Here is a 15,555-nt window from a genome sequence, read left to right on the forward strand (position 1 = left end):
GGAAAAAGGAGCGCCGCCGATCTTCAACTTCAAGGTTAAAAAACCCATAGTGAGTTTTTCCAGAGAGGGTTTACAGTAATAGTATTACTGTAAACTCTCTGGTTTTACTACGGTATTATTGTAAAACTCTCTGACCCACGATGAAGGCCTATTGTTACTTATTATTGTATCAGTTGTGTTATGCAGCTATTTCATTGGTTGGGCTCTGAAAATTTAGCCGTCTTCGCATAATTTGTGTATACAGTTTTCTCTCATAATTTTGTCTGTTTTCTGATAAGGTTATTGTCAGCTGGTTCCGTCAAGGAGTTTAAAACAAATTGTAACCTTCTTGCGTTCCGTTTATCAAAACGTGGTCTAGCGCATTATTCCAGGTAGATCTACATGTTTATTAGTCAAATTTAAATCATAATTCTTTTCAAATGCATTCCATATTCACTATGCTTTGCTATGTGAATACGTGATTTAATCATTATTATATTATTATTATTATTATGCAATGCGTAAAAGGCGAAGTACGCAGGCTCCTTCTTTTAGTATTCATTCCCCTTGACCAGAAGATTGCCCCGAAAAACGTTGTTTCAGTTTCAGGCTTAGTGTGATAACCATGGACCTTACTGTATAACCTCCTCGCTGATAACTCAGTTGTTCATTTCCGGTATGTTTTGCATTGAGTTCATTGAGTCAAAATTAAGATTTGTCACAGGGAAGTGCTGAGTGTTCTAAGCCAGCCTACTAAGTGTGGGTTTTGTAGGCCTGTGTCCTACTGATAATGTCCATTTGTGGTTGCATGGTGCATATTAAAATTTATCGGGCGCTAGGCCCTAAGGCCTAACTTGAACATTGTGATTGCCGGCCGGCTGCAGTCAGACAGAGCTCGGACATCGCCTTGACTTTTCTTCTTGTGTCCAGTGAGATTTATTATATTGATTATTAGATTCTAGATCTATCCCAGTTCCTACTCCTACTTCGCACCTCGTTTTGTTGTTGTTGTTGTTGTTGTTTTTAATTTAGATCTAGATTCTAGATCTATCCCAGTTCCTACTTTGCCCCTCGTTTTTGTTGTTGTTGTTTTAAATTTAGATATCTAGATCTATATCTAGATATAGATCTAGTTAAATCTAAATGTGTAAAAGCAAATAACATTTTAAAAGTTAAAATTACAGTAGTCTTGCTGACAGTTTGTCTCTCACCCAAGCTTTTTTTTTTTGAAACTCAAATCATGGTATCCTACCTAGCCTAGGCCTGTGAAATGAGAAATTATGTAGTTTATTCGGGGAGATTCTGTGTGTGAGTAAAAATTATTAACCAAAACTTGTAACATCAATATAAATCTAAATATAGAATAGGTAACGAATCTAGCCATCGCCCGAAGTAAAATATCATAGAGAGAATGAGTCCACACCAGGGCAAAAGTAGGCCTACTTCTTGTTTGTTTGTTTTTTTGTTTTTTTAAATGTGCGTATGCCTTGATTCACACCGATGCAAAATAATGGTTGCTCCCTAAAGCGCAAGGGAGTAGGGACAGTCAACGTCCGCGGCGGCGCCAACATGTCCCAGACGGATCTGCGTGACTTGTTTGCATTTTTGCTGGATTCGGTACCCAAACCCTACCCGACCATTTACCTGACCCCACCTCTACTTCTTTTAAACCTTGATCCATCAAATGTGAATAAAACGTGCAGATCTGGAAGTAGTGGAAGATTGCCGCTGCGTCCACGACCCCCCCCCCCCCCCACCCCAAACTCCACCGTCCCCGCCCCCTATCACTATCATCACGGCAACTTACTTGACACAACATCACGCCAATTTATAAGTGAAGTACCTCACTCGTGCGAACTAGTCTTTTGTGTAGATCTATATATAAAGACAAGGTGGGGCTTTTGGGTGGGTTCAAGAACTCTCAAAAAGAATTAAAGACCTTTAAAATTCTCTTTGCTCTGTATACATGGTAGTAATTAAACTGTGCCCCACAGCTAACACAGTAGGCCTACTTGTAGTGCTCTCTGTATTCTGTTTCTCTCTCTCTCTCTCTCTCTCTCTCTCTCTCTCTCTCTCTCTCTCTCTCTCTCTCTCTCTCTCTCTCTCTCTCTCTCTCTCTCCCTCTCTCCCTCTCTCCCTCTCTCTCTCTCTCTCTCTCTCTCTCTCTCTCTCTCTCTCTCTCTCTCTCTCTCTCTATATATATATATATATATATATATATATATATATATATATATATATATATATATATATATATATATATATATATATAATATCTAGATCTAGAGAGACCTTATTGTTTCAACTACTGCTGCAACAATTAATCTGTCTGGTGTACAATTGAATTATAGATCTATGTTTTAATGATACATGTAGGTTGAGCTTGGTATTTCCAGGCCTGTTATGCCTTCAGGAACTTTAGGGTTGGTTTCGACGGAACAGATTTCTGTGTACTAGTTTAAGATTAAAGGTGCTCGTTCGTGTTCAACTGAAGTCATCATGGGTTCGAATGTGCCATTTGGAACAGTACTTTACACTAATTTTCCTCACTTCGACCCCAGTGGGAACGGGTACCTGGCTGTAGACAGCAAAAGACCTTATCAGTTGTTGGTGTTTTTAGTGCATGCCATCCACAGCTCACACTGTATTATAGTTTCCAGGGAAGACGAGAATGTTTCCGAGTCATGTTCTAAGGTCTGGTAGGGTAATAATAGTTGTCAAGCGCATAGAGCATTGCATAAGAGGATATGAGCAATATAAATGCAATCAATTATTATTTATTATTATAGCATGCCTGTAAAGCATGGATTAGGTGTTGTATAAATGCAGTTGTTCACTATTATTTTCCAAAATCATTGATATTTTTACGCAGGCCTTAGACTTAGTGATAGAGTCTTTGGCAGATTTTCTTTGAAATATTTTTTTATAGAAAGATCCTGATTCTATACAAATGCTGTCGCTGTTTTTTTATTCACAGATAAAGAAAAATAGACACTCTAGCCATGTTCATGTTTCGAGAATGGCTCTATATGTCCACTAGGGGTTCGAGATCTTGTATGTATAATTTTTACTACAAAGAGATACATTCACATGTACTTGTATAAGTCGAACTGTAGGCCTAAGCCTCCTGGCAATCATTTCTGATAATGTCGTAATATACTAATTGTTGAATGTACTTTAAAAAAGAACTTTAAAAATATTGGGTTTTTTTCTTGTCAGGTTAGTAGTATTGTTAGTCTTGTATTAGTTATATTTTCATGCAGCTACCTCTCTCTCTCTCTCTCTCTCTCTCTCTCTCTCTCTCTCTCTCTCTCTCTCTCTCTCTCTATCTCTCTCTCTCTCTATCTCTCTCTCTCTGCATAGTCTCTCTCTCTCTCTCTCTCTCTCTGATCTCTCTCTTTCTTCCTCCCTCTCCGCGTACCTTTTTTCCCGACATGAACATGATCATTTACCCACTCCTAATAACACCAACTTTGTTTTCTTTTCAACAGAACCCAGTGCAAAATAGGCCTACAGTGCTGGTTTAGTCTGACAGACTGATGGTCGATTTGAAGTCAGCTGCACAATGGCTAATGAAGTGGTAGAATGTGGAGCAGCCACAAGGGAGACTGAGAATTGCCATGATCCATTCCTTACGGAACAAGGAAATTCAGTTCCAAAACAAAGAGAAAAGAGCTCCCTTGAGAAATTCAAAGATCATGAGTATCGAAGAAAATTCTTGCATTCAGTGGTCCTGTCGTGTTCCAGTTTTGTTTTGGTAACTGTTTCAGAATTACTAACAACTTATGAAATTGACATGATATTTTTATTTTAATACACATGATGACTTGTTACCTTTGTTTACTTGGACAAATGTACAGGACGGTCTGTTGAAGAATCGAGTTGAATGTGATAAAAGTAAAGATGTTGGCCTAGCCTTTACTGTGGAGAGATCTTCTCTCTTTCGTTATAATTTAATGATATGGCAGGTTAATTATTTATATCGTTCATAATTAAATATAAAAAATATTGAAAACAAATAAGCAACAGGATTACTTCTTTATTATTGACCTTGTGACAGTATAACATGGATAGGTCGAACAAAGAAGACTCGAAATCACGCATCCATCAAACTGTGCCTGTGGTCCCGGGTCTTTTTTCTTCTTTGTGTTAGTTAGATATCCCTCGAACTACGGATCCCTTGAACTACCAAAGCTCGTCCAGACGAATTCGAGCTATCCGTGTTTTACTGTTATAAAGCCTGAAATTTGTAACACAGGAAAATTCACAAATAACAGAAAGACTTCCGCTCCCTTCCAATTTCACTATGTATTGTATGTGCTGGAATGATGAGTTAACTCTTTGTTCCCCATCGGAGGCTGGGAGCGTCCAGTACTAATGACAACTGTCTTTTTATTTAGTGCTAGCTTTTGCTTGTTTTTCGGAACTATTCCTGAACCAAGTTTATTAATTATGACCAAGCCTTTGTTTCCACTATTTAGAAGTTGGAGGCAAGCTATTGGGGTTATAATGAGACATACACTAGGTTTAGGTGACTGTTAAAAAAAACTCAGCGAAACGGTAGAAAAAACTCAGGGCTTAAAGAGTTAAGTATGAGTACCTACGATATACTTCGGGGCCCTTGTTTCTTCATGGTGATGTTATTGCTGCTAACTAATGCTTTATCAGTCATCAAACTGGACACCTTATCCCAGGATATGAAGCCACTAGTGTCAATTAGAAGCTGGTCTACAAGACAGTCTGCTGTGATAATGTGGTCTACTATAAGTCTTGCTTGACAGACCACAGTCTGTCGGATCATCTACAGCTATAAAGGCTTACACAGGCTAATAATATAAATATTATACTATCACTGCCACTCTCTGATAGACTTCTTTAAAGTAAGAAGTCAGGGAGGCAAGTCCCACCCCTCCATCCCCTGAAAAAGGTAGCCACATTTATTTTTAATACATAGGCCTACAACCAGTGACAGTCCCGCCAATCCTGTATAAACATAGAGGGAAAATGTTTAGTTTTGTTGGTTGAAGTAGACTGATAGTGACAGACAGTCAAATGGAACATTTGTAAACTGGTCCAGCGGTAGACCGACAAGTAGAACATCACAATATCAAGACATCGCAGGTAACTATCCAGTGAACTGGCACCACTAATGATTTCACCACGCTTAAATCATACAAAATCAAATATGATCATTGTCATCTTTGAACCACAATCCTTTAATTGTTCTTCACTTTTTGTACAGGGCTTAGTGATTGGACAGCAAGGACCAACATTTTTGGATCTTTTGATCATCACCGGCGTAGACCTTGAGACAGGATCATCCTTCTTTACTGCAGCTTCCTGCGGCTATTTGTTTGGCTCATTTGTTAGTGGATTCTTACATGGCAAGGTCAAACTATTCTTCTTTTAGTTAGTAGTAATCTTAGTGACTCTTACCTATTTCGGGTGCTATAGTATTTTAAGTATGCATGCACTTATTCCAAAGTACTAGGGACATCTGTAGAGAAGTGTCCATTAGCTCATCAGCCAAAGGAGGTTTGAGCCTGTTTAAAGTGATTTTCATTTTATTGAGATGACAATGGGCAGTAGAGTTCCTTTGCTTTGGTCATGTTGTAATTTATGATGAACCTGAAATCTGTTACTGAGAAAGAATTTGATTTTGACCTTTATGTGTGACTTGAAACTTGACTCATAGCAGTGCCAGTGACAATGGTCACTTTTTAATGATACTTTGAAGGAGCAAACGCGTGTCTGTGGTGTAACAATAAGGCACTAAGCTACTGCACAGAGAAGACATGAGTTTGATTCTCAGTGGGGAGAATTTTTATCAAGTATCTCCGTCTTTCTGCTGGAATATTGTGTTCCTCTCAGCCTGGGTTGGCCATGACAGTCAGAGTAGGAACAACCCACCTCCTATATGATGTAAATAGTGTCAATGTTGGCGTAAAACTTCTACTACTACAAAAAAAATATGACGGAGCAAAGGGCTTAATGAAATATAGTGGGCCATTTACACACAAACGAGATAATGACTTTGCATTTAATCAAGTACATATAAATAGTAACTGCAACATGCATGCTTCTGATACTTACAACTTAGATTGAAAACTGGGTCAGAGGGCTTGTCTTGGAAAGTCTCTAAAACGTTCCTCCGTTTTAGACTTCCGCTATTTAAAGCATGCTATAATAGTGTAACACAGTAATAACAAAATGGAATGCATTATTATTTTTTAAATAATAATATGGGTAATAATAGAATTTTAGAATCTAGTTGTATAAGGTTTGTCAATTGTGATATATTTTAACTGACATACTGTTTCTCATCTATACAGGTAAATGACCATATAATGATGGTTGTGGTCAGTGCTGGAGCAGGCACAGCTGCCATCATCACTCCACACTGCTCACCTTTCTGGCTCATGATCTGTATACGGTTTCTAACAAACATGTTCTGTGGTGGCATTGACACTTGTAAGTTAAAATTCTCTTTTTGATTTTATTGATATTTTTGTGCTTGTCCTGCTTGAAGTAGGTAGCGTAAACACGGCCTCGCGAGCAGTCGCGGCCTTCCGACCTCGTGGTATCAGTGAAATGGGGGTAATTCCGATCGCTGTTTCTTTGCTCTTTCACTATAAAACAACAAATGCCATACACCTTGTAAAAGTTCAACTTTTCCTCGTTACAATGGTGTAAGTTGTTTATATGTCCGATTATTAGGAGCTGGAGAATCGCCGACGAAAGCGAAGCCCCTCGCGGTTGGAATGCGTGGTCGGCCGGTTCAAAAATTGACATGTGTGCATTCATATGCTTCGCGGAACAAGCGATGATTAAATACCGTCTTTTCATTGGCGGAGAACTGTAGAGCTCTAAACGGGCTTTTCCGTGATATATATTTGGCCTTTGGCATTTAAATAGAAAGCTTTTAAAAATGCTGTCAAAATGTTTAAAGATCACTTTTTACATCAAATATGTAAAATGCCGGCGTAAAAAATGTTTTAATGAAAAGATCAGTTTATTTTCTATTAGAATAAAGTAATCATCTTGGAATTATTTAACATCAATCCTTCCGCCAGACTCAAAAAGCATGTGACCCCGCACACGGGGTACACTACAGTATAAGCCGACTCGCTCGCTGCGGGGGCCGTTGCGGCGCCTGCCGGGTCAACGCTCGGTGTTTTTGTCTAAATAACGACAGATCATCGTGTTTGAAGTGATAAAATACTGATTTGTAATGATCACAGTCTTGAAAAAAATTAGGCTCCATATATTTGTTATAGTGATTGTACTCTGTTAATGTGGAGATGTTTAGTGCAGGTGTACTCTTTTATTGTCTGTCAAACATGGTGTTGCAGCCAGTGACTGACTTTAACAAATTTTACCAAATTTTAAACAACTACCATTTTCTTTAAAATTGACTGAGAGGTTAAAGAATGGTACCAAAATGCTCAGTGGATATAGGCCTTTCAATTGGAACAGATAAATTTGGCATACAGCTACTTTGAAAATTTAGTTTCTGGTACCTACTTGAAGTCTTCTTCCTCTTTATCGTCTCAAGTGACGCACTTTTGTAAGCTACTTTCCACTTGCACCTCTCTTCCCCAGCCTTTGTTTGAACTTTTCAGTAAAGTAAAAGTGACCTAATTATTTTTATTGTTTTCATACAATGTCTTCCTTGGAAGCAATGGAAGGTTATGCTTAGTGTCCATTAGCATATTTTAGTTTAGTTGTGAAAAATTCACAATTGTTTATGATTGTTTATGAGATTACATCTATTGCCAAACAAGAAAGAAAATTCAAGCTTTTACAGGTAATATGCATGCATATTACTGTAATATGTTCTCTTTAGGAATGGGAATTATACCTTTACGACATTTCTTTTCTTCATATGTCGTCTCAAAAATAGCTCTCAGTGTTAGTTCATAATTTGTACATGTAGGCCTACTGATAAAGGAGCCTGTGTTCAGCAGTTCTTCCTTATTTCACTACAGTCTGTGCCCAAGTCTGGTTGTTCTGCCATCGTTGAAACTGTCTGTGCAAAGTTGAGGCGCCCTTGTTTTTCTATATATATTTGCATGCAACATGTAAAGTTTAGCCTGTAGATTCATGTGAGCTCTAAGCTGAGTCTGCGGTGTCCTGTTCTTACTGTAAACTGTAACTGCCCCTGTCTGTCAGGAATGAAGACGACATTCTCTCACTTTGGTTTCTGTTTATGTGTCCATCTTTCCTCCTGTGTCTTATCTTTCCAAAATTACTGTTTAGTCTTATTGACGGCATGGTTGCTTTGCATATATTTTTTTTTAAGTCAAAATTTTAATTATTAACAATTTTTTGGGGTCCTTCTGTTAACCTTTTCAGCAACACTAGAAACAGACCAGTAGTTATTTTCCCATGATATTATTACTATAATTATAATCTCCTTTCCTTTGCTCTTTTCATTTCAGTTGCTAATGCCCAGCACCTAGGTCTGTGGGGATCTGAGGGCCGGGCTTTACTGCAGTTCATTCATTTCACATTTGCTTTGGGCGGAATGCTGACACCTTTGTATACAGAGCCATTCCTTGCGGAAAAAGATGTTTCAGATGATCACACTACAGATTCCCAGCTCAGCATTAATACAACAGCTGTGCCATATTCACTGAACACCTCAATCATGGAAAATACTTCAACTTCTAGTCACAACATGACCATCTCAGGTGACCACCAGATCAGTTCGAATGTTCATTATGCTTTCCTTATAACAGGAATTTTGTCTTTCCTTGCATCCATTCCATACATAGTGCTCTATTTTACAGACAAATCAGGAAAAAGTTCTTCAGACGGTCCATCTAGTGATGAGAAATCTAGAAAAGTCCCTTTACCCTTACGTGTGTTTATGATCATAGTGTTGTGCCTCCTCTATGTGGTATACTGTTGTGTTGAAGACACCTTTGCTTCTTTCCTAATGACCTTTGTTGTTAATGAATACGACCATGTTACTAAGTCTAAAGGAGCTTACATGACCACTTTTTACTGGGCTTCATTCGCTGTTGGAAGATTTCTCAGCATTTTTTTAGCAAAATACATGCGAGCAGTGAGGCTAATGTATTTATGTAGCACTCTTATGATAATTGCATATTCAGCGTTTCTTGTCAGTGCCCACTTTGCTGCAATAGATGCCCTAACAGTTTTTGCAGGCTTAGCAGGGGTAGCTATGTCGTCTTTATTTCCTTCTGGCCTGTCTTGGACAGAAGCAGAGCTGATGCCTGTTACAGGTTGGATTTCATCCTTTATTTTGATTGGCAGCTCTATAGGGATGATGGTGAACCCTCTGATTTTAGGGTACCTTATGGAAGAGGTTGCAAACATGTGGTTTTGTTATCTCTTGCTTGGGGAAACACTGTTAATGTGTGTTATATTTTTGTTTCTCTTGTTCTTCAACCGTAAGTATGTTAACATCAAGTATGGACCTGTGACCCTGCCTGTGACTAGTTCTGTTACTGTCGTAGCTCCTCCTGAATCTGAAAGTCTTCACAGTGCAAAGATGCTCTAATTATAAATACAGTCGTCTCCGCCTAAGATCCCACCGTTTATGGTCCTGGTTCGCCTAAGATCCCGCTGTTTTGGAAAAACAGAAGTTTTACTATATTATAATAGTCACCCCTAAGATCCCGCACTGAAGGAGCTACATTCGGCTAAGATCCCGCTTTTCAGGTCATAATTTAGTTATTTTTTCCTTTATTTGATTAAGAAAAAAAAAAGAATAAGAAACCTGGGGGCGCTCAGCTCATTAACTAAGTAGCGAAAATGTGCGATCATTGTACGGTCCGTCGCGTCACGGATCATTCACTCTCATGAATGTGATCACACCTCTGTTGTATATCTCGATAAGCAGTTACCATGTTTACCCCAGACGGGATTGCACCAAGGCGTGAACTTATCGATGCCGTGCTTTCCCTGATCACCTGAGCCTGATCATATATCACACACTAGGTGGGGAGGGCCCACAAGCAAGCCTCAGGCTGCATTCTATCAACTGAACTCGTGGACGTTTACGTTTTCCCAACCATCGCTCTCGTCTTTCAGTTTTGCGCTCTAACTTCTTAGACAGACTGGCGCCCATACTCATGGACTGTCCAATCACCTCTGCGTAATGGGGTCATCTGCTGGCAGTGATCCTGCCTTTCATTTTCTTAAAAAATTGGTCGGTGTGGTCACAGCACAGCAATTTATGATGCATCATGACATGGGCGGGGAGCTCTGTTAGAGATGGAAAGCAATAAATTTTTGTTGGGAGGGGGGGGGGGGGCATTGCTTGAATCCAACTGGTTCCCACCTGACACATTGCATGTATTTTTTTTAAAACCCTGCCCCCAAACAAACAAAAATGTGAATAACGACTTCTGAAAAGAACTTAAGTGCCCTGGAGTCACGTCAGTTCATTTTAAAGTAAGGGAAGATCAGGAGATCATTGTACAGATTATGGACCTGACCATGAGTTACTGTGGATTCTTCCCCCTGGCCATTTGGGTAAGATCCCGGTTCGCCTTAGATCCCACATTTTCCTTGCTTCCGAGCACCCGGATCTTTGGCGGAGACTACTGTATATATATATTTTATCAGACTGTGAAGTGAAACAGGTTTATCCAGTCTGTCATTTCTCATCCGGGAAAAAACTTCTGAACCATTTGCTGTTATGCCTAAGAGTTTTACTTAATTAATGAAAGCATGAAATAGCCTATAGTTATAGCTCTGCTTATGCGCTGCTCGCAAATGTTGTTGCCTGCATTCTGTAATCTGCTTCTCTCTTTAAAATAATTGGGGACTTTTGCTGCCATATTGTTACTTTTGCTTTTTGCAATAGATTTGCAAGCCATACATCTTACAATAAAGCCTTTTTATTATGATGTCTGCCCTTACAAGTTTTTGATTACTAAATTAACACAAAATGGTAATCCTACCCCCCTCCTACAAATGTTTTAGCAAGTAGGCCTATTTATGCTATTGACATAAAATGTTGATCCATGCATTTTGTCAGTGGAAAACATTGTATTCAATAACGCAGTATTTTTAATCAATGAACTTCATGGGTTTGGGGTTTTTTTTAAGATATTGTTTGTCCTTGTCTTTCATTTTAATTTGTTTGTGTGTTCCTTTTCTGTGTTTTTTCTTTCTTTTTATCTGGAGATGAGAGATGTGTCTGTGCCCATGCTAGGGAAAATTAGGTAAGCCTATAAACTTTTTGTATTCATATATATATGATCCAGCTCCGTATATATATGAAAACGTTTTAACGTTAAAATTTATTAATGCCTTTTCCGAGTGCCGACACCCATGAACATTTTCAAACCCATTGTAACTTTGTAGCCTTGCAGAATATAGAGATATGGGGTTTCTATATATATTTTATGCAATAAAGAAAGGGTGTATTACGTCATCTCTGTGTTTGTTATGTTTTTTCTTAATGGTGTGAAATCACTTTGTGCTCACTGAGGCTCTAGCAGAGGTGAGGTCAATTCCAGTCCATGAAAGCAAGAATGGTGAAAATGTATATATATATATATGCAATATATATTAAACAATTCTGTGGGTTCTTGGTTTTTTCTGTTCAACTCAATGACTCAATATAGTTACTCATACACACACGAAAGGTTGAATTTTTGGTTGTTTGTTTTGTTCTCTTTTGGTGTGTGGATGGTTAGCAGGCGCACTGGTGTCGTTTACTCTTTCTTTCCTATCAAGCATCTATTGTCTTTATCTATCTTCATAGGTCAGAGGTCTTCACTTTGGAGCGTAAAAAGAACTGCATGGAATGTATGGTGGTTATTTCTGATCACAGAGCTAGCAAACTGATGGAGTTTGTAGTAGATTGATTCTGTTCAGCCTATATTTCAAAGAGACATGTATAATTTTGATGTCAAATTTAAAGCAAGTAGAATATATATATATATATATAAGATCCTACAAATGTATCTTGTTGGAACCCTCTAGTTGTTGGGTGTCACATATAAACCCAATTTTTGTGACTGTTTGATTGCACAAGAGAAGCATGGGATTCTGGTTTTCAAAGATAGTTCGTTGGTGGTTGGCCTGTGCTCAAGTGTGGTTTCCTTCTTCTTTCCTATCAAATATCTATGGTCCTTAACTCCCCTTCTTCTTTTTTATGTTTGTTGCTCTCTTGTAACACCTCTAATCTTCTGACACTCATATATGACCTTTTGCAGTTGCGAGTGCCGTAATACCCCTACTAAAACTAAAACTAAGGATAGTTTATAATTTATTTATATGGCAACCTGTGTAATCATTTATGGATAGAGTTTATTTCTCCACACTGATAATTAAAGGAAAAACTGTTCAAGGTAATTCATATATTTTTATTGTCAGTATTGGGGGCTCTTTAGTGATTTTGATTGTTTCAGAATTTAAGTGTCTTCTTTTTAAGGACAATATGGCATCTACAGATCATAGGGTCAAATTATAGTCAAACCCTTGCTCATTTTGATAGCAGTTGATGAACTCAGCTAAAACCTAATACACTCACTAGGCCCACATACTCAGTCTCACTCTACCTATCTAGCAGCATATGACGCACAAAATGAGGGCAGTACATGTATTTCAATTGTTACTATGATATCACAATGAAACAATTACAATTTTGATAGGTTACCTACGCAGCCCTTATCTTGAGATGGAGGGTAAAGTGCACTTTATTTCTCTTCTCCACTATTGTTGTAACAGTAACGCATTAGGTCCCAGGTTCGAACCGAAATCAAGACGAGGAATAAAAACCCACCTTAGTCTCTATATCGTGAAGTCACACGTGAGTGACATGGGCCTGACCAGACTGGCTTATATTCGGAGTTACTACAAAAATCGGGAAGTTCTGCCACACCCACCACTCCATCTGGTCCTTTCCTCCTTCAAATTATCACTCTTCGGACTCTTTTTCGAATAATCAGTCAGGACAAAGCTTCGTACAGACGAAGATCTCACTGAAGAAGTGAAAGTTAATTGCATTCTCTCTCTCTCTCTCTCTCTCTCTCTCTCTCTCTCTCTCTCTCTCTCTCTAATTCCTTGAGGAGGGGTAAATACAATGTATTAATATTATATTTCCCTAAGCTCCGATGGCAAAAATGCATGGAACTTCACAAGGATTACATTGAGAAGTAGATAATAGAGTAATTGCTCTAAGCTGGAATTTCATTGTAACTCAATAAGAATTTTCTAAGATATAGCCATTTTCACATAAACTTTGGGGACAACCCTCCACATAGGCCTACAAATAAATGTAGGCTTAATACATTCAACAGTTCAACATGTCGAAGATTCTCTCTTAATGGCGCTGGCGGAGGCCGAAATAGTCAACTTAGGAGCCTGTTCCAATTTGACTTTAAATAGACTTATTTTCCCTGGACATTTCTAATTTCCTTCCAGATTTAATTTTTAAAACTGAGCGTACATTATATCAATACTAACGGTTATGTTCTAGGAGCACACTTTTTTAAAGTAATAGAAATAAATAAAATAGATTACTTTCCCAGATCTAAGAAAACAGAGGTTGCCATATATATGAAGTACTTTTACCCTTTATGTTCTTATTTTCTGCCGACCTGCCCTAAATTTTCACCACATGATCTCTGGACTATGCAGATAATGAAAGTGGAAAGAACCCAAGGATCAATTCCTCAATTCTTTTTTAAAAAGCAAAAAAAACAACAAAAAACGTAGCGCCAAGTGTTATCCATCACAAACTACTGTAACGTATGTGTGTGCCTGGGTGCGTGCCTTCTCTCTCTCTCTCTCTCTCTCTCTCTCTCTCTCTCTCTCTCTCTCTCTCTAACGTGGAAAGTGTTTGTCTGAGGCTGTACCGTGGCCCTGTCCAAGAGACAAGGGAGGAAAGAATAGGACCACTGTATCCGTACCGCGCCAAAGGTCGGTAGGGCAAAGGGTTAGCAGCCCTTTTCAGTAAAACAAAAAGCAGCTACAAAAACATCAACAGCAAAAACAACACGAGCGCCAGTTCTGGAAGATGGAAGACTTTCATCCCCGAGGAGAGGAGAGAATAGGGAGTGTAGAATGACGCAGGGTGGTGAAAGCCGAAATGAAACCACCAAGCCGAAAAACCTCATGTCGACCAGAAGAACCACCAGACTTGGCACCTGGAATGTTCGTACAATATACGAGGCAGGAAGGCACTGCTGGTTGCAAGAGAGATGGAGGCCTACCAACTGGACATATTGGGTATCTGTGAGACGAGATGGACGAATGCAGGGGAGTGCCAACTTGCTTCAGGGGAAACAATTCTCTACTCTGGACATTTGGAAGCAAACTCGCCACATACCGAAGGAGTGGGTATTCTGTTATCATCACACGCCAAGTGAGCTTTGATAGAATAGAAAGCAGAGGGTCCGCGACTAACATCAGCCGAATTCCGTTCACAGAAGAAAGACATCAACCTTCATGTTATCCATGGATATGCCCCCACCAAGGATAAGGAACAGGATGGGAAAGAGACCTTCTACAAAATGCTACAAAACACTAGTGATCGGGTTAGCAGGAAGGACATCTTGATTGTAATGGGAGACTTCAACGCTAAGAACACTAGGCGAGGATAGCAGCGTGAAAGAGACATGGGAAACAATAAAAGAAGGCGGGACCACTGTGTGTCAAGCGGTACTGGGGAAACGGAAACGTGAGCACAAGCCTTGGATATCTGCCACCACTCTGTGAAAGAGGACAGGAAGAAAAAAGATCAGGTAGACAGGAGCAAGACAAGAGTAGCCAAAGCAAAGGCCCAAGAAGAATACATCAAAGCAATGAAGGATGTAAAAGTCAACATACGGAAAGATAAAATAAACCATGTAGATGACCTAGCGCGCGAGGCAGAGGAAACAGCAGCGGCAGGAAATGCATGTATGAGAGGACTGTATGAAACCACCAAGAAACTTGCAGGCAGATACAAGAACGCAGATGTGCCGGTGGAGGATAAAGAGGGAAAGCTTCTCACAAATCCAGACTAACAGAAAGAACGGTGGAAAGAGCATTTCAAAGAGCTACTGAACAGACCAAGGCCAGAAAAACAGTTTGGCATTCCACCATCAGAGATTGATCTGGAGGTGAGTGAAAAAAAGCCCAGTTTAGAGGAGATCAAAGAGGTGATAAGACACCAGAAAGCAGACAAGGCGGCCGGCCAAGATGGAATTGCCACAGAAGTTCTCAAGGCGGATATCGACACTGCGGCAGGGATTCTTCATGGAATTATTGGCAAGATATGGGACAGCGAAGAATTTCCACAGGATTGGAGAGAGGGATTACTTGTGAAACTACCCAAGAAAGGAGACCTGTATGAGTGTAAAAACTATAGAGGCATCATGCTCCTGTCCATTCCGGGGAAGATTTTAAGTCGTACAAAACTTGAAAGACTGAAGGAAGCCGTGGATGTAAAACTAAGAGAGGAGCAGGCAGGATTTCGTAAAAAGAGATCATGCACAGATCAGATTGCAACTTTGAGGATAATAGTGGAGCAGTCCACAGAGTGGAACTCTTCCCTGTACGTTAAATTTGTTGACTACGAGAACGCTTTTGACAGCCTAGATAGGG

At 39.3% G+C, this 15,555-nt stretch overlaps 1 protein-coding gene across 3 annotated transcripts; it reads left to right on the forward strand.

The window, feature by feature from the left end:
- Positions 1-536: 536 nt before the first annotated feature.
- LOC101856142 (sodium-dependent glucose transporter 1C) lies at positions 537-9,648 on the forward strand. 3 transcript variants are annotated; one of them, XM_005089444.3, is made up of 5 exons: positions 537-655; positions 3,471-3,736; positions 5,222-5,368; positions 6,312-6,450; positions 8,421-9,648. In XM_005089444.3, the coding sequence occupies exons 2-5, from the start codon at positions 3,545-3,547 to the stop codon at positions 9,506-9,508; spliced, it is 1,566 nt and encodes a 521-aa protein (XP_005089501.1). In that variant the 5' UTR covers positions 537-655; positions 3,471-3,544; the 3' UTR covers positions 9,509-9,648. The 3 variants fall into 3 exon arrangements, with proteins under 3 accessions (XP_005089501.1, XP_005089500.1, XP_035824911.1); XM_005089443.3 differs by lacking the exon at positions 537-655 and adding an exon at positions 665-908; XM_035969018.1 differs by lacking the exon at positions 537-655 and adding an exon at positions 667-738.
- The last annotated feature ends 5,907 nt before the right edge of the window (positions 9,649-15,555 follow it).

The sequence above is a fragment of the Aplysia californica genome, unplaced genomic scaffold, assembly GCF_000002075.1.
Source record: "Aplysia californica isolate F4 #8 unplaced genomic scaffold, AplCal3.0 scaffold00006, whole genome shotgun sequence".
In the NCBI taxonomy this organism is placed as follows: Eukaryota; Metazoa; Mollusca; class Gastropoda; order Aplysiida; family Aplysiidae; genus Aplysia; species Aplysia californica.

Coding starts and splice junctions, on each gene's coding strand:
- LOC101856142 (XM_005089444.3), top strand. CDS start 3,545: ATGGCTAATGAAGTGGTAGAATGTGGAGCAGCCACAAGGGAGACTGAG. Junction 3,737..5,221: donor CGTGTTCCAGTTTTGTTTTG/GTAACTGTTTCA, acceptor CTTTTTGTACAG/GGCTTAGTGATTGGACAGCA. Junction 5,369..6,311: donor GTGGATTCTTACATGGCAAG/GTCAAACTATTC, acceptor TCATCTATACAG/GTAAATGACCATATAATGAT.